Below are 23,110 nucleotides of genomic sequence, written 5' to 3'. Positions count from 1 at the left end.
CAAGTTATTTAACCCTTCTAAGTGAAATTTTCTCATTTGCAAATTGTGGGGTTATTGTAAGTATTAAATGAGATAATATATGTGAAGTGTTTGGCATGTAGAAAGTGTTGAGATGTTAGTTCTTCTCGATGTTTCTTTATGAATAAATTAAGTACTTTTGGCAGTCACACCCCAGAGAGTGATGCCAGTGTTCTCAGCGCACATGTTGGAAGCACATGCTGCTGATTAGTTCCATTACTAGCAATGTAACTTGGATCATTGGGTTAAGGTGGTGTCTGCCAGGTTTCTCCATTGGAAAGTTACTGTTTTACTCTTTGTAATTAAAGAATATCTTCTGGGGAGAATATACTTTGAGACTATGTAAGTATTCTGGGACTTTTCAAATTTTCATCCACTAGTTATTGTACGTTATTGATTCTTGCATGTTTATTATTGTTATGATATAGGTAAATAGTGGTTTTCTAGTTCCACCTTTCCTTCTACATTTGTTAGTTTGCTCTCTACTACAAGGAAGAGCTTTTCTTTCTCTCTTTATTATTTCTATCCATGTGGACTCTTGTATTGGTTTTCTATTCAATCAGTTGTAATGCCTAACTGTCACTATTTCTTTTGATGCTCAAATTATTTCAGGTTTGGCCAGTGGGAACGGCTTCAAGATGGCTCCTGTATGTTTTTACTCTGTCCCTATCTTCTTTCTGCACTTTCTTAATTTTTGACACAAGAACATCTTATTTTATTTTTTATTCCTTTTCTTTTTCTTTTCTTTTTTTTTTTTTGAGATGGAGTCTCGCTCTGTCTCCCAGGCTGGAGTTCAGTGGTGCTATCTTGGATCACTGCAACCTCTGCCTCCTGGGTTCCAGTTATTCTCCTGCCTCAGCCTCCTGAGTAGCTGGGATTATAGGCATGTGTCACCATGCCTGGCTACCTTTTTTCTTTTGTATTTTTAGTAGAGATGGGGTTTCACCATGTTGGCCAAGCTGGTTTTGAACTCCTTGAAATCAACCATTTCTCCAAGAAGCCTTCGTTCCATTGAGGACAAAGCATATTTAAAAACCAAGATCTGCTGAGCATGGTGGCTCACGCCTGTAATCCCAGCACTTTGGCAGGCTGAGGGGGGTGGATTAGAAGGTCAAGAGATTGAGACCATCCTGGCCAACATGGTGAAGCCCCATCTCTACTAAAAAGGCAAAAATTATCTGGGCATAGTGACACGTGCCTTAGTCCCAGGTAGTTGGGAGGCTGAGGCAGGAGAATTGCTTGAACCCGGGAGGTAGAGGTTGCAGTGAACCAAGATTGCACCAGTGCATTCCAGCCTGGGTGATACAGTGAAACTCTGTCTCCAAAAAAAAAAAAAAAAAAAAAACAAACAAAAAAAACCCAAAGATCTGAGCACTACATGTGCTTATAACTGCAAACCTTTAAAACCACTCATTATATAGTTATTCTATAAGTGATCATTTTCACCAGGGCCATCACATGTTATACATGCCATTACATGCTCTTTCTCCTGTTTTCACATTCTCTTCAGCTCTGGGATTTGGAGCCACTGTGTATGTTTGCCTATTTAGGAAGCATTGCTTGCCCTGAAGTCTGTACTTTTGAAAAGACTTTAATTGCCCTTTCTTTGGGCAGTTCAAAGGTTACTGGATTTTATTTACCATCTTAATTGCTTGAGTTACTTTTATTCTGTTCTTTCATTTATATCTATTAAATAAAGATGTAGACTGTACTTAATTGTCTTTTTCCTCTTGGCGATGGAGCAAGGCTAAAGGTGACTCTTGTTAATTTGTTACTCATTTGGGTTATCCATTTATCTGGATTTGATTTGAGATGATGTTTAGTCTTGGTTTGTAGAGATCTGTACTGAACATTTCTGTGTTCTTTGCCTAAAATGTCCTTTCACAGGCTGACGTAGTGCTGCTATTTGGAGTGTGGGAATCCAGCTATAGGGAATTGGTTTTATGTGAGAGTCTGGCTAAGTTTTTATTTTCTTTTCTACTCAAAGAATATGTTTTATATTCCTGTCATTTGAAATTTGATTTTGCTTCTGACAATGAAAAATATTTAACAATGGTAATTCTCTTCATTCTTTAATGATTCTTTGATCCATCTGCCAGAATGTGAGCTGCATTCATTTTGTAGAAAATGTTTGACCTTTGGGACATAGATCTAATTCCTGATGTAGCTTCTTTAGAATATATTCCATGAAAATATATTTAAATTCTTAATTTGAAGACAAATTTTGTGATTTATTTTCATTTAGTCTGTGTGGTTTATAGTAGTTTTTTCCCCCCCTCCTTATTTGAATAAGTCTTCCAGTATTTAGGATAATTCTCTCTCTCTCTCTCTGTCTCTCTCTGTATGTGTGTGTGTGTGTGTGTGCTTGTGTATAAGTGTGTTTATGTGATTGTTGAGTTTAGGTAAGGTCACTTTTAGCAAGATGCATTGACATGGTCATCAGAGTCTTTGAAATTGTAGACTCCATTTGAATAATAGTTTTGAAGACTTTTAATTTTTTTTCTTTAAAAAACATAGTGTATGTTGTAGGCAAGATAGTATTTTAATACCTAGCTCCTGTCAATCTTCTGAAAACACTCATTTTGATGGTTTACGTGAAAAGCATCACAGGCATACATGGAATAGTTTAAAAGGCAAAAATATGCACCAGTCAGCTGAAAAGTGTTTATTAAATTCCTGCTATACTACTGTTTCCTGTGTCCCGGTGTTCCAGCTATTCAGATCAGACAGGACCTCTTTTTATCTGTATGGATGTTGATGTTCCAGGTAGGGAGAAATTGTGACTCCGCCTTTTGTATAGGCATGAATTTGGGGAGTGCTTCTTCTGTGGGGCTGCAATCGTTCTGAATTGTTCCAGGACGGCTGTCTATAGGTGCATCCATGCTGCATTCCCGTGGGAGAAGCCCCAGCTGTGTTTGCAGTAGGGTGCCCGGTGGGGAGCAAGACCCTTCACTATCAACAGAGGCTACCTGCCTGTTGGGGTAGAAGGTGCTATCTAGTTGAGGAAAATGAAACAGATGCGTATGAAACAATTGCCAGACAAAACATACCTGTATATGTTAGTATTCCCAAGTTGGATATAGTAAAACAAAGTGGGAATTCTGTGATAAAGACATATATCAGTGTAAACTTTTTTCTTTTTTTGTTCAGTATGCTTTTGCTACATCACAGGATACTGCTTATCAATTTACTTACCATTGGTGACTAGTGACATATGCTTCTTAGTATTATGTTTCAGAAGTTTTAGGTGCTGTATAATTAATCAGCCAGTTTTCCTGCCTCTCTGTGGTAGAGATTGAGGGGTTCATTTTCAAAGGGGTTATTGAGGTAGTAAACTATATTAATCACATTTTTGGTCTCAGAATAATATATTATTATTATTATTATTTTTTGAGATTGGGAGTCTCACTCTGTCGCCCAGGCTGGAGTGCAGTGGCGTGATCTCAGCTCACTGCAACCTCTGCCTCCCAGGTTCAAGTGATTCTCCTGCCTCACTTTTCGAGTATCTAGGGTTAGAGGTGCGTGCCCAGCTAATTTTGTGTATTTTTAGTAGACACAGGGGTTTCACCATGTTGGCCAGGTTGGTCTCAAAACTCCTGACCTCAAGTAATCTGCCTGCCTCAGCCTCCCAAAGTGCTGGGATTACAGATGTGAGCCATTGCACCCGGCTAAGATCAAATTGTTGATACTCATATAAATACTTTGTAAAATATCACTCATAGTAATGAGTGTTTACAGTTCAATAATTACAGAATTACAGAAAGTAGCTATGTATCTTTGGGTAAGGCACTTAGTCTTTCAGAACCCCAATTTTCTCAGTAGTAATTAAACGAGGACAATAAAATTTACTTCGTATATTTCTTGTGAGACTTAAATGAGATGACACATACGACCCTCCACACAGTTCCTAGAATACAGAAGTGCTCTGTACATGTTAGCTATTATTATTACAACCCTAAATTATTGCTATTTGTTGACCTTATGGAGTGTTTGGGTTATATATTAATTTAGATTGGCTAGCAGGTATACTGGGAGGTCTCTTGCTGTATTGAAATTTACATAAATCTTATTGGAATCCTGCTGAGGTTGGTTTTGGAATCTTGCATGTAGAAAAGTGACTGTCTTGTAGGTTGGAAATGCTGTATCAGTACCCTGAGGGAAAAAGGATAAAGGAAATAAAGCAAAATAAGGTGCAACTGTGTGAATCTGCATTATTATACATATGACAGAAGGACAAACTACTAAATTGACAGTATGGTTATGCAAAACTTCTTTCAAAGTAATGGGAAGGTCTTTTACTATGTCAATAGAAAAAATTAAGTGAAATGCTGTAAGACTGTAAAACTTTGGATCATTTGCTGACCACATCTCATTTAGTTCTCGCAAGGGAATTGTCTGCAAAACAAAACAAAACAAAAACACAAAGACTAAAAACACTGGAGAACTGACTATTGGTTTTGTTTCTGAATTTACTCTATAAAGTAGAAAGTGGCTAAGAAGAATCTTCAGAATAGAATACTAACTCTTCCTTTTCAGGTGAAGGGTATCCAGTGTGGGAAGCTGAAATGAGCATTAGTTCTAGTTTTGTTATTGCCTGGCTTCATGACTTTGGCCAAGTCTCTTAACCTGTTTGATCTTCAATTTTTTTCATATGTTAGGGGAAGAATTTTTGCCCCAGACTCATTTAGCTCTAAAATTCCTTGGTGTACTTTTAGACATACAAAATGAAGTTTAAATATCATTTAAAAATTTATTGGCTGGGTGCAGTGGTTCATACTTGTAATCCCAGCACTTTGGGAGGCCTGGGGTCGGGGGTAGGTCACCTGAGGTCAGGAGTTCGGACCAGCCTGACCAACATGGTAAAACTCTGTCTCTATTAAAAATACAAAAATTAGCCAGGCCTGGTAGTGGCAGACACCTATAACCCCAGCTACCTGGGAGGCTGAGGCAGGAGAATCGGTTGAACCTGATAGCTGGAGGTTGTAGTGAGCTGAAGTTGTGTCATTGCACTCCAGCCTGGGCGACAAAAGCAAAACTCTGTCTCAAAACAAACAAACAATTTATTTATTCATTTTTTAAACATTTTATTGTGGAAAAATTTAAAGTTACCTAAAAGTAGAAAGAATAGTATATCTTTTTTTTTTTTGAGACAGAGTCTTGCTGGATTGCCCAGGCTGGAGTGCAATGGCGAGATCTCCACCCACTGTGACCTCTGCCTCCCGGGTTCAAGTGATTCTCCTGCCTCAGCCTCCTGAGTAGTTGGGACTACAGGCACCGCCACCACGCCTGGCTAATTTTCTTTTTGTATTTTTATTGGAGACGAGGTTTCACCATGTTGGCCAGGCTGCTCTGGAACTCCTGACCTCAGTGATCCGCCCCCCTTGGCCTACCAAAGTGCTGGGATACAGGTGTGAGCCATGAGCCTGGCCTGTATAATAGATCTTAAGGTACACATTGCCCAGCCCAATAATGATAATTCATGGCCAATCTTACTATGTCTAGAATTCCACCTCTTCTCCCCTTGGTTTAAAAAAAGTTTTAACTAGTACTTTATTTTTATTCCGCCCTCTCCGCCACCGTTTTTTTTTTTTTTTCTTTTGAGACAGGGTCTCCATTGGTTGCATAGGCTGGAGTGCAGTGGGGATGGTATCACAACTCATTGCAGCCTCCTTGACCTCTCAGGTTCAAGGGATCCCCTCACCTCAGCCTCCCCAGTGGCTAGGACTACATGTGTGTGCCACCACGTCTGGCTCATTAAAAAATTTTTTTGTAAAGATGGGGTCCTGGGCTCAAGAGATCCTCTTGCCTTGGCTTCCCAATATCAACTTTATTTTATCTAAACATTTTTAATTGATATATAATAGTTGTACACTCTTCAAATATTTTTATTTATTTATTTATTTTTGAGATGGAGTTTTGCTCTGTTGCCCAGGCTGGAGTGCAATGGTACAATCTCGGCTCACTGCAACCTCTGCCTCTTAGGTTCAAGCGTTTCTCCAGCCTCAGCCTCCTGAGTAGCTGGGATTACATGTGTGCACCACCACGCCCAGTTAATTTTTGTATTTTTAGTAGAGATGAGGTTTCACCATGTTGGTCAGGCTGGTCTTGAACTCATAACCTCGTGATCCCCCTGCCTTCGCCTCCCAAAGTGCTGGGATTACAGGCATTAGCCACTGTGCCTGGTGTCCTCCATTATTTTAAAGCAAATCTCAGACTTCATAATTTCATTTCTAAATATTTCAGGATATATCCAGGAGGAAAGGACTCTTTTTTAACACATAAACATCCAGGCCAGGTGCTGTGGCTCACATCTATAATCCCAGCACTTTTGGAGGCCAATGCCATTATCACACATAAGTAAAAAAAATCATAATTCCTTTATTTATTTACAGATGGAATTTCACTTTTGTTGCTCAGGCTGAAGTGCAGTGGTGCGATCTCTGCCCACTGCAATCTCTGCCTCCTGGGTTCAAGCAATTCTCTTGCCTCAGCATCCCAAATTACTGAGATTACAGGTGTGCGCCCCCACACCAGGCTAATTTTGTATTTTTAGTAGAGATGGGGTTTCACATGTTGGTCAGGCTGTTTTTGAAGTCCTGACCTGAAATGATCCACTGGCCTCCACCTCCCAAAGTGCTGGGATTACAGGAGTGAGCCACCGGGCCGGCCTTTCTTTTTTCCTTTTTTATTTTTTTTAGTCATAATTCCTTAATATGATTAAATATACAGTTGTTTTTCAGATTTTTCCCAGTTCTCTTTTTTTTTCAGTTTGTAATTTGAATTGGGATCCAAATAAAGTAATCATAGCAATTGAGTTATGTATTTCTTAAGACTTTAAATTTATAGTTCCTTCTCAGTCTTTTTTCTTGCAATTTATTGTCTAAAAAACCAGTTAATTTGTCCTATTGTATTTTTTGATTTTGCTAAATTTCTATGATGTTAATTTTTTTGTTCTTTATAAAGTGATCTATAACTTGCTCAGATATTTTTTTTTGGATCAAGAATACATCATAGAAGGTGTTATATTCTACTAAGAGGCATATAATGGCTGGACATTACTTTATTTGTGATATTGACAGGCATTGATGATGATTTCCTAGACCTGTGAATTTATTAGGAATTGCAAAATAGTGCTATTCTAGTTCTATCATTCCTTCTTCATATATTAGTTGGAAAACATCTGTAAGGGGACTCTTTCTCTCATCAGCTATTTGATTGCCCTGAGGTATAGGCAGGAGAGATGCATATTCCTTTTATTTACCAATTGTCAAAATAATTCCCCTAGGCTCTACCAGTGGTGGCTATTTTTTTTGGTAAATATCATTATGAACCCATGGTATTGAGCATGTTTGATGTGCTTCAATTTATTGCAATTATTATCCTTCTTGATGCTCACATTCTCAGGCCAGCAAAGGCCTTTTTGGGTTGGCTGCTGCATCTTTTTGACATGACCAATAACCTTTGATAGCTTCCTTGATTCCTGGTATAACAAGGTATTGCAGCACCATTTTGTACACTTCCTGCCCCATTCTGGAATCAGCCATTTCTTCAAGGACTCTTAGTTCCTTTTAGTGGGAAGTCATATTTACATACCACTGTCTGATAGTAGTAATCTCAGTGATACTGGGTTAGTCTTTGCTTCTAGGCCTTTTAATGGATGCATAAGAAAATAAATATTAAAAAAATAATATACACTGGGTGCAGTGGCTCACACCTGTAATCCCAGCACTTTGGGAGGCCAAGGTGGGCGGATCATCTGAAGTAAGGAATTCAAGACCAGCCTGGCCAACGTGGTGAAACCCTGTTTCTACTAAAAATACCAAAATTAGCCAGGCATGGTATCATGCACCTGTAGTCCCAGATACTTGAGAGGCTGAGGCAGGAGGATCACTCGAACCCAGGAGACGGAGGTTGCAGTGAGCCTGGATCACCCCACTGCACTCCAGCCTGGGGGACAGAGCAAGACTCTATCTCAAAAAAAAAATACATCATGAGTTTATACTTCATCATTTTAATTCAGAAACATCCTACACTAGAAAATGAGTAGAGAAATAAACAGAATCCAGATATGTGTATGCATTTTGAAGAATTACATTATTACTATGAAACATTTTATTGCATTTTGTTCTCCTTTCAGGTAAACAATCTATTGTTGGAGTTTCTTTACTTGCTAGAATATTAATATTAACCTTCTAGCTAATAACAATGGTATTACTTTTAAATATACGCCTGTTTTTGAACTCATTACCAGGATACATTTCAGTCCTCTTTGAAAACAGCTTCTTTCTTGTCCTGAATAACCCATCATTGACCAGGTCTATATCTTAAAGAGTGCTAGGTTCGAGACTGGGCATGGTGGTTCATGCCTGTAATCCCGGCACTTTGGGAGGCTGAGGCGGGCGGATCACGAGGTTAGGAATTTGAGACCAGCCTGGCCAACATGGTGAAAGCCTGTCTCTACTAAAAATACAGAAATTAGCTGGGCAAGGAGGGAGGCACCTGTAATTTCAGATACTTAGGAAGCTGAGGCAGGAGAATCGTTTGAACCCAGGAGGTGGAGGTTGCAGTGAGCTGAGATAGCGCCATTGCACTCCAACCTGGGCAACAGGGCGAGACTCATCTCAAAAAAAAAAAAAAAAAAAAAAGAGTGCTAGGTTTGAGCTGTCCTGTTGTCCTTGAACTGACAAACAATGGCAATGGGGATCATAAGTGAAATGGCTTGTATAGAGGCCCAGAGGAATGAAAGAGTTTGCATATCTGAAGAACAGCTATTCTAAGTATGAGTTATTTGAAGGGGTGGCCAGAGATAAGATATAGGGAGTAGGTGGGGGCTAGGTCACAAACAATTCAGCATGTCATGCTAAGGAACTGTTATTTTTATCCTACAGGAAATTTCCTAAGAATTTTAATATGGAAGTATCTTGATTAGAATTGCAAATTCAAAAGGCTTTTGTAGCCACATGAAGAATAAACTGAGATAGGGAAGCAGTAAGCAGGCTATTGCAGGACATGAGAAGCTGGATGGATTTGGGAGTTATTTGGCAGGTCAAATAATTAGGAATTAGTGATCAATTGGATATAGGCGGAAGTGAAAGAATAGAGTCCAGGATTGACCTTAGGTTTCCTTCAGTTTGAATTAGTGAATGTAGAATGTAGAAGGAGCAGTCTGGGTTGGTGGCATGTGAGTGTGGCTTAAGTGGGATAAGTTCTGCTTAGGGATTGTCAGCTTGCATTACCTTGGACTTTCTGGTAGAGATGTCCGTACATGCACAAATATATATAAACATAAGGACCCAGACTTGGGTTCAAATCCCAGCTCTGTTACTTCCTATCTGTGCGACCTTGGGTAGGTTAGTTAACCTTTTCATGTCTCATTATAGTTGTAAAAAGGGGATAATGGCACATAATTCATAAGGTTGTTGTGTGAATTAAACAATCTAATTGACAAAAGTCTAACAGAGTGTCTAATACACAATAACTTGATAAATGTTGTCATTGCTATTCTAGATATGGGGATGCCAGTATCTCGTTTAGAGCCACGGAAGGGATGAGATTCATTAGAGAGATGAGAATGAGAAGAGAGGGGACCAAATATGGACTGTTGGGGTATGTCAACAGTTGAACCTCAGAAACTCAGTTGCCAGGACTTCTCCATTCTGTCCTCTACCCTTAATAGGTTATTTCAGATATCACTGGAGGAAGTAGAGGTTTATTTCTGTCTTATAGCCAATTGTAACAAGTGTCGTTTTTATTTTCAGGCTTATATATTCACATTCATTCATTTATTCAACATGCTTTTGCTAAGTTACTAGTAGACGTTATTCTAGGTGCTAAAGATATTGCAGAGAACAGTCATCTCGGTCACAGGCCTCAGAATACCAACAATCTAGAGGAGAGAGAGGTAGCCATCAAAAAGATAAAAGTATTTGCTAGTGATAAGTATTTTAGAGAGAATGAAAATATGAAATGCTGGAGAATTCCTAGGCATTTATGTTAGATTGGGTGGTAGAGAAAGCTTCTCTGAGAAGGATATAGGACATGAGAGGCTGGATGGATTTGGGAGTTATTTGACAGGTCGAATAATTAGGAAGATTGGTGGGAAGTGCAAAGGTAGTGCAAGGGCCCCTTGGTAGTGCAAAGGCCCCACCATGGGAATAAGCTGTGGAGAACACTAAAAAGACCAGTGGGACCCAAGATAGGGCACTGGGAGAACAGACAAGCTGAGGCCAAAGAGTAGGTGGTAACCAAGTCACATAGGGCCCTCTAAGCCAGGATAAAGAGTGGAGGTTTGTTTTAAGTGACTTGGAAAGTCTCCAGAGAGCTTTAGGCAGGGAAGTAGTACAGTTTTACATTTTCTGTCTTTCTTTCTTTTTTGTTTTTGAGACAGTCTCACTCTGTCATCCAGGCTGGAGTACAGTGGCACTATCTTGGCTCACTGCAACCTCCCCAGGTTCAAGTGATTCTCCTGCCTCAGCCCCCTGAGTAGCTGGGATTACAGGCATGCACCACCACACCCAGCTAATTTTTGTATTTTTAGTAGAGTCAGTCTGGTCTTGAACTCCTGACCTCGTGATCCTCCCACCTTAGCCTCCCAAAGTGCTGGGATTACAGGCATGAGCCATCATGCCCGGCCTTTTGATTTACCTTTTCAAAAGATCACTGTGTGGTCGAGCATGGTGGCTTATGCTTGTAATCCCAGTACTTTGGGAAGCTGAGGTGGGAGGATTGCTTGAGCCCAGGAGTTCAAGACTAGCCTGGGCAACAAAGCAACACCCTATCTCTACAAACAATTTAAAATTAGCTGGATGTGGTGGTGCCCTCCTGTGGTCACAGTTACTTGGGAGGCTGAGGCAGGAGGATTGCTTCAACCCAGGAATTTGAGGCTTCAGTGAGCCAAGACCACACCACTGCATGCCAGCCTGGGTAACAGAGCAAGACCCTGTCTCAGTCAATCAATCAGTCAGTCAGTCAGTCAATCAGTCAATCACAGTAATCACAAGAGTCAAGAATGAGGTAGGGACATTGATCACAATCAGTCAGTCAATCAGTCAGTCACAGTGATCACAAGAGTCAAGAATGAGGTAGGGTATTCATTTGACATACCTCAGGGCAGAAATAGGTGGCTAATGAAATAATCTAGATGAAAGATACTTTATTTTGTTCTCTCTTTTCCTTTTACTACCAAGTGAAAGCGTCATCCTGAGTCTCTTGCTTGGTTGGAAGCCTCACAGCTGTCCTTGAACAGATCCAGGTCGGGAGAATTGTTTGGATAATTTAGGTGCTCCAGGCCTGGAGCAGTGATGACCTAGTGAAGGTACTTAACCTGACTCATAACACAGGGCAGCAGGGATTAATGAATGGGGTTCTAAGATATGAGCATGTGTTGAATTACTTTCTTCTGAGGAGAGTTCATAGCTTCTTAGCAGTTTGTCAAAGGGACCTGTGACCTCCAAAAGGGTAACCATTAACAGGCAGTGCGTTGAGCACTGATGGGAGGTGTCATAGGAATTACAGAGAACAAGAGCACCAATGGTAACTCCCGCTTTCTAAGGCAGAGGTTTGGGAGAGAGGGAAAACACAAAGTTAGACATAATTATGAAGAAAAATGGGGTAGGCTGGCCAGATCATATGGCAGTCAGGAAAAATATTAAGAGATAATAAATCTTTTCCCCTTAGCTTCCTCCCTGTACGTTTTTACTTGGGTCTAGAAATTCACATGTTGCAGTCAGTGTCCATAAATACCACAAGATGGCGAGGTTGCTCCTTAAAATGAATGTGACTTGCTAAGCGGTAAAGAGGGAGGGAGAAAGAGAAAGAAAATGTGTGTTAGGTGTTCCTCTCTGATTTTCCATAACTTCCCTGATTTTTCTTAGCTCTACTTAAATATAAAATACAACTGACATGCATACATTTTTCTTCTTTAATTTAGATTTTGATCATAGTTGTTTTTGGAATTGTAAAGCTAAAAATAAAATTTAGAAGAACTATCTGGATCCCAGGCTTAACATTTTTTCTAGCTCTTTATTAAATTATTAATGAATAATTTTATTCTGTACATCGCCAACAGGGCAATCTTAGCAAAATGTCCATTCTCTGCTTTATTCTGTTTATTTATTCTTGTAAATATTTGTTGATAGTACAGGCAGTCAGTATTTAAATAGTTATGGTAAGTATAAGGTGAAAAGGTGGAATAAATCTTGACTCATTATAGAATATATACGTTTATTATTATTGTCAGCTTCTTCGCTATTATGAATAAGCACAAGGTTTCAACTACAAAATATTTCAATTTTTATGGTTTATTAAACAATATAATTTCAATACTTGAAATGTCTCTTGTCATCATTTGACATACCTCAGGGCAGTTTTCTTTTTGTTATTCTCAACATTTTGTAGAAAAGTTAAGCTAATATAGTATTAATATAGTGATTAATTCATTTTTAGTAACTATATATTTAGCTCTCAATGTAAAATTTGTTTTGCTTGTGTTATCTAATCAAATTAAATTCTCATAAGAAATCTACAAGATAAATGTGATTATTGCTTCTTTACAGATGAAGACATTGAGTCTTAGGGAGATTGAATAAATGTGTTTTAATAGTTGTCAGAGCTATAATTTGAATCTAGATTTTTTTCAATCCCAAAACTCCTCTTTTTCACTATACTTTACTGGTCATAACAAGAGCAACTATTCCTTTTCTCTTTAATAGTAATACTAGAAGTTGTAATTTACAGTAATTAGGATATTCGTGTCTCTCCCTTTTTCTAAGCTGAACAGAAAGATAATTTTTCATGTAGGTCTTTATTTAGAAGAGTCCATTTAGAGCTGCACTGATGGTGAGGGACCTGGTTTTATCCCGTTTGAGGGATTTAGGCTTCTCGCCAGAAGCACCTGATTTTCCAAACCTAGAGTGAACTGAAACTTAATTCCTTTTTGTGACTTCCTGCTAAGATAACAGGTGGTTCACGGTGCACAGGCCTTCCTGCTATTGGCAGCTTCTCTCTATTCCTGGAGAATTGTTTTATGCTGGAGACTACTTGTCGTTTGAAAACCATTGCTTTGAAGACTGGAATCCCGGGCCAGGGTGCCCTTTACAGCAGTATGCTGCCTGCCCTGGAACTCATTCTCTAAAGCTTGGTGGTAATTTATTTCTGTACAGAGAATGTTGACTTACAGTTTATTTCTCTTTATTTACTTCATATTCCATTTTTGCTTTTCTAAAGACTGAGAGAATAATAGTTAAGAATTTATAAGTTTTGTTATTGATATTGGGAGACAAAACTGGAATTTACCTGAATCAAGATGTTTGGATTTTTTCAATATGGTTTTATGTGGCTGGGCACAGTAGCTCATGCCTGTAATCTCAGCACTTTGGGAGGCTGAGGCAGGTGGTTCCCTTGAGCTCAAAAGTTCAGCACCAGCCTGGGAAACATGGTGAAATCCCATCCCTACCTAAAACGCAAAAATTAGCTGGGCGTAGTGGTGCATGCCTGTAGTCCCAGCTACTCGGGAAGCTGAGATGGGAGAATTGCTGGAACACAGTCAGTGAGGTCGCAGTGAGCCCCAGCAGTGCCACTGTACTCCAGTCTGGGTGACAGAATGAGACTCAGTTTCAAAAATAAATACATAAAAATAAAATATGAATTGAAAAAAAGAATGATTTTGTTTTTTCTTCATGTAATAGTTCTAACTGAAAAATAGGCATAGTGGAAATAAGATTGATCATGAATAATTATTGAAGCTGACTGATGGGCTTATTTTATGTATGTGTGTGTGTGTGTGTGTGTGTGTGTGTGTGTATATATATATATATATATATATATATATATATATATATATATTGAGACGGAGTCTTGCTCTGTGACCAAGTTGGAGTGCAGTAGTGCGATCTTAGCTCACTGCAACCTTCGTCCCCCGGGTTGAAGCAATTCTCCTGCCTCAGCCTCCCGAGTAGCTGGGACTACAGGCGTGTGCCACCAGGCCCGGCTAATATTTTCTATTTTTAGTAGAGATAGGGTTTCACCATGTTGATCAGGATGGTCTTGATCTCCTGACCTCATGATCCGCCCGCCTCGGCCTCCCAAAGTGCTGGGATCGTATGCTTGTACCACTGTGCCCGACTGTGGGTTCATTATATATTCTATCTATTTTTATTTGACATTTTCTAAGTTAAAACATAAGCAGAGACATGTTTTAATACCTTTTTTTATCATCATGTTTATATAAAATATATTTTAATTTTTTTTGTTTTAGCAATTAATTCAAGAAAGATATTTTAATTCTTTAATATTGAGTGATAATTTTATCTGTGGAGTTTGTTTTACATACTCTTATTTGTAACAAAGATCATTTCTGGTGGCGAATGCATCTGGGTACGTTAATCGGTGATTTTCAATCACTTCTATAGTTTCCTTTATTTACTTTTTATAGATTATTTATTTTTTTTAAATTTTTACTGTTATTATTTTCTGAGACAAATCTCACTCTGTTGCCTAGGCTGGAGTGCAATGGCACCATCTTGACTCACTGCAAGCTCCACCTCCCAGGCTCAAGTGATTCTCATGTCTTAGCCTCCTGAGTAGCTGGGACTACAGGTGCATGCCACCACATCAGCTAATTTTTGTAATTTTAGTAGCGATGGGGTTTTATCATGTTGGCCAGGCTGGTCTTAGATTCCTGACCTCAAGTGATCTGGCCTCCTTGGTCTCCTAAAATTCTGGGATTATAGGCATGAGCTGCCACATCCAGCCAAAACATTATTTTTATATAAAATATTTTTATATTCATTCCTTACTTCAATAAAGATTATTGAACACTGTTCTAGAGGCTGAGGATACAGCAGTGAACCAAACAGAAAAACATTCTGGAGTGTACACTTTAGTAGGGAGGAGACAAAATAAATCTAACAAATAACTGTTTTACATTTCTGTTATGATAAGCACTGTGGCAACATATATAATGAGGGTGCTCTTTTATAAAGGGTTGAGGGAGAGTCTTCCAGGTGGCTGGAGATACAAGGCTCGCAGGCAACTCTTTCATACCCTAGTGGCACATGGCTAATATTCCTAAAGCAGCACATGCAAGGAATATCATCAGGTAGCTCATGCGTATGGAAAGCTCTTCATTGGGCTACTCTGCTTTTTGGAGACAGATTCATGTAGCTTCTGATACAGCCTTTATTTATTTTTATTTTTTTGAGACGGAGTCTTGCTCTATTGCCTAGGCTAAAGTGCAGTGATGCAATCTTGGCTCAATGCAATCTCTCCCTCCGGGATTCAAGTGATTCTCCTTCCTCAGCCTCCCCAGTTGCTGGGATTACAGGCACCCACCACCATGGCCAGCTATTTTTTGTGTTTTTAGTAGAGATAGGGTTTCACTATGTTGGCCAAGCTGGTCTCAAACTCCTGACCTCAGGTGATCCTCCCATCTTGGCCCCTGAAAGTCCTGGGATTACAGGTGTGAGCCACTGTGCCTGACCTGATACAGTCTTTATAATGTAACAGTAAGCACCAGGACTGAGGGGAGCAGTAAGAAAATCTTTCTTGTGTTCTGTTGATTCTTGCTGATTGCAAAAAAAAAAAAAAAAAAAAGAAAAGGAAAAGAAAGAAAAAAATGTGATACCTGTGATACCTTCTCTACCTTCTCTTTGTAATCTTAAAAATCACTTAGTTGATGTAATTGTTTTATTTAGTCCAAATTTTAAATTGCACCCAGCCTCTGATTTTCTTTAAGAGTAGCCAGGGTAGGCCGCTCATGCCTGTAATCTCAGCACTTTGGGAGGCCAAGGTGGGCAGATCACAAGGTCAGGGGCTCGAGACCAGCCTGGCCAACATGGTGAAACCCTGTCTTTACTAATAATACAAAAATTAGCCAGATGTGGTGGCATGTGCCTGTAGTCCCAGCTACTTGGAAGTCTGAGGCAGAAGAATCGCTTGAAACTGAGAGGCAGAGGTTGCAGGGAGCCAAGATCTTGCCACTGCACTCCAGCCTGGGCAACAGAGTGAGACTCCATCTCAAACAAGCAAATAGAATAGCCAGGGTAGAGCACTGTAATGAATTCTTACTGCTTCTTCAAGGAATAGTATATATCTAATAGTGTCAAAATGCTGCAGGATTTCCGGATAGAAATGGTTTTAACACACTATATTTATTGTACAATGATTTTAGCACACCCTGTGTAGTGCTGAATATATTTATTCTTGTTGTTTTAGGGTATGGTCAGACAGGTCCAATTTCTCAGCGAGCTGGTTATGACACTGTTGCCTCTGCTGTTTCTGGTCTGATGCACATCACGGGGCCCGAGGTAGGTATCCTTCTTTAGAATATTCATAATTTCTTTCCTTACATATTCCAAAGGGATTTTACTTTGCACTAGCCCGTAGGATTAAACGAGTTATTGGGTTGGGGCAAAAGTAGTTGCTGTTTTAGCCATTGAAAGGAATAACTATAGAAGGAAACCAGGGAAAGAGAATGATTTATGAAAGTAAAATGGGAAGGGTTCATTACAAATGTATTAGAGGCTAAATGTCAATTTGGCCACATGGAAAAGAACAGTGTTTTTAGCAAGGATCCATAGATTAGTTGGTGAACACATTTTCCACATTTATTATGTTATTCAAGCTTAATATAGGCAACTTTGTGTGATTTAGGAATATTCCTTCTTTGAAATAAAACAGTTAACTAGACTAGACCAGACCACAGATGTCCATTTCTACTAGAGTGCCTTCATTTGGCATGTATACATAGCAGAGGGTTTCTTAAATTTGTTGCTTAAAGCCTCAGGTTTAAATGTATCTGATTTGTCAGTGTGCATTAGATTCTGACAATGAAATAATTAATTTGATTTTATAATAATTCCTCTCCACTGATAGTGGGTTGGAAAGTTTCTAACAAGTGTTTAGATGGCCAAAACGTACTTGGTTTGATTAAAAGAAAGACTCCTGGGGAAAGCAATATGAATGACATTAAACAAAGTGGAAAAAAAAGTGTGAAAGTCTAATAAATAAAAATGCTTAAAGACATCTATTTCAAAACTAGCAGGATTCATGGCCTTACAAAACTTGTGTTAGTAGGTATTCATTCCCTAAATCACTTCCTCTAGTTAATTCTTCAGGAAATATTGCTTGCTGTAGTGTTGAAATAGACTGAGGCAGAGTGACCTCAAGTCTTTTGCAGTTTTCCTTTTATTTACTTAATTTTACTAATTAATGAATTATTTCCCTTTGTCTCTAATTCCTGATTATGAGATTTACTTTTTATTAATTTCAAAGAGCTGTTGAGGTTTTAATTTCTTGAAATATAAAGTTATTGTACTTTCATATTTGTTTCATTTTCACACATTTAGGAAAAATGTGAGTGGCCTTTGCTTTTGTTTTGTTTATTTTATTATTATTATTTTTTCGATACACAGTCTTACTCTATTGCCCAGACTGGAGTGCAGTGGCATCATCTCGGCTCACTGCAACCTCCATCTTCCGGGTTCAAGTGCTTCTTCTGCCTCAACCTCCCAAGTAGCTGGGATTATAGGCATGTACCACCACCCTTGGCTCATTTTGTATATTTAGTAGAGATGGAGTTTTACCATGTTGCCCAGGCTGGTCTTGAACTCCTGACCTCAGGTGATCCACCCACCTCATCCTTCTGAAGTGCTGGGATTACAGGCGTGAGCCACGGCACCTGGCCTTGTTTTGTTTTTTTGAGACAGGGTCTCAGTCAAGGCTGGAGTGCAGCCTTAATGGCACACTGCAGCCTCCTGGGCTCAATAGATTCTCCAACCTCAGCCTCCCACATAGCTTGGACTACGGGTACGTGGCACCACACCTGACTAATTTTTAAATTTTTTGCAGAGATGCTGTCCTATTATGTTGCCCAGTCTGGTCTTGAACTCCTGGGCCCAAGCCATCTTGGCCTCCCAAAGTGCTGGGATTACAGGCGTGAGCCACTGTGCCCTGCTGGCCTTTCCTTAAAATATTCAAGAGCACCAGTTTTCTTTCCATCTATCGAGAGAATAGAGCATGAACATTTCTCTCATTGCTGAATTCCATAGAGTCTCATATGGCCAAGACATTCTTTATTGTGAATGCTTTTATTTAAGGGTGTTGAACTCAATTAGGAATATGTGAAAAGATCTGGTATTTAAACGTTTGTATATTCAAATGATAAAATGAATTAAATGAAAAACTGCTGAGATGGGTGATTACTGTAGTTCCTTTAGTACATTGTACTGTGACCTAACAGGGATAACCACACAGTATAGCTCAACCTTATAATTTCCCAGTCAATAACAGCTTTTATCTCTTGTATTACCCTACTTGGGTGATTTTTGTTCTAGGTGAGCAAATAACATTTATTGAGTGCTTGGTATGTGCCAAACATTGCTTTATATACTTTCCATGTATTATATTAAGTAAACTTAACTCTCATACTGTATTTCTTTCACATGGACACATCTTTCACTCCTTAATTCAGTTAATCATCCACCTAGTAAGTAGTTACTGCATCTGTTTCCTACTGTATGATGGGAATGGTGGCAGGTGCTGGAGATTCAGCAGGCAACAGGACAGGCACAAGTCCTTACCTTCCTATAGCTATTAAGTGGGGAAAACAAACATTAACAGAAAATATTTATTACACGCAAATAAAAAGAACTCTGAAGAAGTGTACAGGGTGCTATGAACATATATAACAGTGTGCCTCGGGCCATTATTATGCTTCTAAAGAGCTCCACAAAGTGTGGTTTGGCAGCCAAGCGATTGAAAAGAATCAGTCCATGCTGGGAGTCCCGCTTAAGAAAGTTGTTTTCCCTTGTCTTATCGGCAACATATTAATAATTTCCTAAGCCTCTCAGTGGAGATTGTATAGGCAAGATCAATTCTGAAAGCCTTGGCTAATATTTTTAACCAGCCAATGCACATGCACTATTGCTAATTGTGTATATCCATTGTGCATGAACTTTTCTCTAACTGCACAGCCGTGTGCCTGTGCTGTAGCATAACTCCACGTTGTCAGATGACTGATTGGAACCCAGGCTTCTCTCACATCAGGAGGCTTCTCCACATCACCCTACACAGTGGAGCCCAACTTCATCAGGGCTGTTGGTCAGGGAAGGCATCTCTATAGTTAGAGTGGGATCCTGTTAACCATTAGCTAATTAGCATTAGAGAGTAATGCATGGTATTGCATGTCATCTAGATGCTGGAGAGTCTTGTAGTTTTGAAGAGCCCAAAGAAGGGCAGTGTCACTAAATTATTGTGAATTAATAAAGAAGTGGGGCCAAATGTGGTTGGGAAGGTAAGGAACAGTGGCCAAGCTTACTGCTTGTGGATTTAATACATTATTTAATACATTATTATATACAAATTTATTAAATACATTATTTAATACATTATTATATACAAATATATTTTTAGTGATAATCTTATATGTTTCTGCCTGTAAATCAAATGATATTCCAAAGATATAGACTAGTATTACAATGAAAAAACTCAAAATGCATGTTTTTTTGCCCTATAATGTAATAATAATATAATTTTTATACAAAAGGGGGCATATCTAAATGTATAGTATAGGGGCTGGGCACCGTGGCTCACGCCTGTTATCCCAGCACTTTGGGAGGCCAAGGCAGGCAGATCACTTGAGGTCAGGAGTTCAGGATCAGCCTGGCCAACATGGTGAAATCCCGTCTCGACTAAAAATACAAAATTAGCCAGGCATTGTGGCACATGCTTGTAATCCCAGCTACTTAGGAGGCTGAGGCAAGAGAATTGCTTGAACCTGGGAGGCAGAGGTTGCAGTGACCCAAGATTGTGCCACTGCACTCTAGCCTGGGTGTCTAAGAGAGAGACTCTGTTTCCAAAAAAAAGAAAAAAATTATAGGGAAAATTTTATGAAAGCAGTCTTTATCATGTGATTTAAGGTAAACTAATTACTGTTAACTTTTACTAAATCTAAAATTCAGCCTTTTAAGCATGCTATGGTGTTGTCAGATTAGATTATATTTGATTATGGACAAAAGGAGAATATGTTTTGAATATCTACACTATGCCAGATAGATGATAGACATTTTACATATATTATTAGTTCTTTTGATCTTTACATTGATACTTCCAGGTGCGTATTGATGAACTCCCTTTTTCTTTCTTTTTTTTTTTGAGACAGAGTCTCATTCTTTTCGTGCAGGCTGGAGTGCAGTGGCACAATCTCAGCTCATTGCAACATTCACCTCCTGGGTTCAAGTGGTTCTCCTGCCTTAGCTTCCCCAGTAGCTGGGATTATAGGCACATGCCACCATGCCTTACTAATTTTTTTTATTTTTTATTTTTTTTATTTTCAGTAGAGATAGGGTTTCACCATGTTGGGTGGTCTCGAATTCCTGACCTCAAGCAATCCACTCACCTCGGCCTCCCAGAGTGCTGGGATTACAGGCGTGAGCCACCGAGCCTGTCCTTGTATTGATAAATTCTATAACTGAAGCTTAGAGACTTATATAACTTGATATGAGAAGTGAGAAGTGGTAAAGCCAAACTTTGAACCCAGGTTTGCTTTACTTCTGTAGCTTGTACTCTTTTCACTCTCCATGATACTTGCAGAGTGATCCTGATGTCTGTTGTATTTGCATCTTGCTTCTGCAAGATGCTTGATATATGTTACAGTGTGTAAATAGACCATTTGGAAGAGTGGGAGAGCACTCAAATAAAGAATTTGGGGTTCTGGCTCTAATTTACTGCTATCATCTGTTCACTGACTGCCTAAAATGGGCCTTGGTAAGATACAAGCCTCATAGGAAAGACCATGGTTTTTTATTTGGTCACTACTTTATGCATAGAACAGAGTCTTACTAAATAATAAATATATATTGAATAATTGAATGTCTGATACTATATTATGTGATTTTTTTTTTGAGGTAAGGTCTCATTCTGTTGCTCAGGCTGGAGTGCAGTTGTGTAATCATGGCTCACAGCAGCCTCAACCTCCCCACTCAGCCTCCTGAGTAGCTGGGACCAAAGGCATGTGCCACCATGTCTGGATCTATCTATCTCTTTATCTCTCTATATCTATCTATCTATCTATCAATCAGTCATCTCTCTGTCATCTGTTTATCATCATTTTTTACATGCATATAGAATATGAAGAGATTGGGAATGAAATCAATTAGTATGAAAGATTCTGAAAAGTAAATGACCCAGACATATGAGATATGTGTTCTGAGTAACAATTCAACCATAAATCTTGGCACACTTGAATATCAAGAATAAGTATACTGAGCAATCAATGAACAAAGATGTATTGACCATATGTGTAGTGTTGTATTAGGTTCCATAATAAGTTACTCTGTAAGGAATGATTTCCTTCCCTAGATTAGATGTGTATGCATGGAAAAATTAGAAAATAAAAAGAACAGAAAAGTGAATAAAATTAAGTGATATGTTATGTTGCAGATAATATGTCAAATTAGAAAATAAAGCATCTTTAATTTTTTCTTGAGGGTTAATAACCTTGGAAAACTCATGAGTAGTATGACCCTAGAGGCTTGGGCATGGAAGTGTGTGTTTGTGTGTGTATATGTCTATATATGTGATGTTGACAATGAAGGCAGTTCTTTGCAAGTAGCTGAGAGTGGCAGATGTATGAGGGCAAGTTAATATGATGGCAGTTGTTAAATGTTTCTATGAGAATTCCATGATAGGGATAGCCTCTTATTCAACTCTGTGTCCTAGTTCCCAGTATAACAAATGCTTTTCACAATTTTTTTTTTGAGACAAAGACTTGCTCTGTTGCCAGGTTCAAGTGATTCTCCTGCTTCAGCCTCCCGAGTATAGGCACGTGCCACCGCGCCTAGCTAATTTTTGTATTTTTAGCAGAGACGGGATTTCACCATGTTGGCAGGGCTGGTCTCGATCTCTTGACCTCGTGATCCTCCCCCTTTGGGCTCCCAAAGTGCTGGGATTACAGGCATGAGCCACTGTGCCCAGGCTGCTCTTCATAATTTTGAAAAACTTAATAACATCTTTGGAATCTATTTATGGCTTACACTGAATGAGTTGGAGAGAAATTTTTATTACAATTTGACGATGTAAAGTATAGGGTGAGTGCGGTGACTCATACCTGTAATCCTAGCACTTTGGGTGGCCAAGGTGAATGGAGTTTGAGACCCGGTTAATTTTTGAAACCACATCTCGACTAAAAATACAAAAATTAGCCGGGTGTGGTGGCAGGTGCCTGTAATCCCAGTTACTCTGGAGGCTGAGGCAAGAGAATCACTTGAACGAGGGAGGCGGAGGTTGCTGTGATCCCAGATTGTGCCACTACACTGCAGCCTGAGTGAGAGAGTGAGACTATATCTCAGAAAACCAAACCAAACCAAACCAAAACAAAACAAAAAACAAAAGCAAGCAAGCAAGCAAACAAAACAAAACAACAACAAAAAATATATATATATGTAAAGTATAAATGTAGTTCAGGGTGGGACTTTAAGGAAGTGGTGGAACTTGAGTCACACGGTGCCTGGAAAGAAAGATAGAATGTGGATGGATTGAGACATTCCCAGTGGAGATTACAGGGTGGGAAACAAATACAGAGAAGCAGGCAGTATTCAGGCAGATTTAGGGAAAATAATAGGCTAGTTACAGAGGCACTGAGAGTTAAGGTTTCAGAATATTAGGGGAAAGTTGCTTTAGGCCATACTTTGGCATGTCTTCAAGGTCAAGTAAAGAAGTTGGGCGGTTGTTTGCTCAAAGTGAAGTTCAGAAGATGTTTCAGAAGGGGAGTGACATAATGAAAGCTGTGCTTCATAAGATTAGTTTGGCCCAAGTGTGCAGGATGGATTAAATCAAGTTTATAAGCATTGCTTCTTAGATATTTATCTCCTCCTTTAAAAACTAAGAAAACACAAAATTACACAAAGAGCAATTGCTCTCACATTGCTGTCAAAAGGCACTGTATTATGCTTAGTTTATATTTTATTTATTTTTTGAAGAGGCAATACATTTACATAATACTAAATCCATAAGATACATAAGTAGGCAGACCGTGTAATTGATCATACAAACCAGGACACTTTTGAGACAGAGAGCAGGAAGGTCCTTTATATAA

The 23,110-nt window shown here is 39.1% G+C and overlaps 1 protein-coding gene across 1 annotated transcript in view; it reads left to right on the top strand.

Moving 5' to 3' along the window:
• The window catches only part of SUGCT (succinyl-CoA:glutarate-CoA transferase), a 692,109-nt gene that overhangs the window by 57,358 nt on the left and 611,641 nt on the right, over positions 1 to 23,110 (top strand). The window contains exons 6-7 of the mRNA XM_032244476.1: positions 12,971 to 13,118; positions 16,231 to 16,322. Coding sequence (XP_032100367.1) covers positions 12,971 to 13,118; positions 16,231 to 16,322 — 240 coding nt within the window. The remainder of the gene's footprint in view (positions 1 to 12,970; positions 13,119 to 16,230; positions 16,323 to 23,110) is intronic.

The sequence above is a fragment of the Sapajus apella genome, unplaced genomic scaffold (assembly GCF_009761245.1).
Source record: "Sapajus apella isolate SASKATOON/1434 unplaced genomic scaffold, GSC_monkey_1.0 scaffold54, whole genome shotgun sequence".
NCBI classification, from domain to species: domain Eukaryota; kingdom Metazoa; phylum Chordata; class Mammalia; order Primates; family Cebidae; genus Sapajus; species Sapajus apella.
The sequence above is the reverse complement of the archived record's forward strand: the minus strand, read 5'-3'. Positions and strand labels throughout refer to the sequence as shown.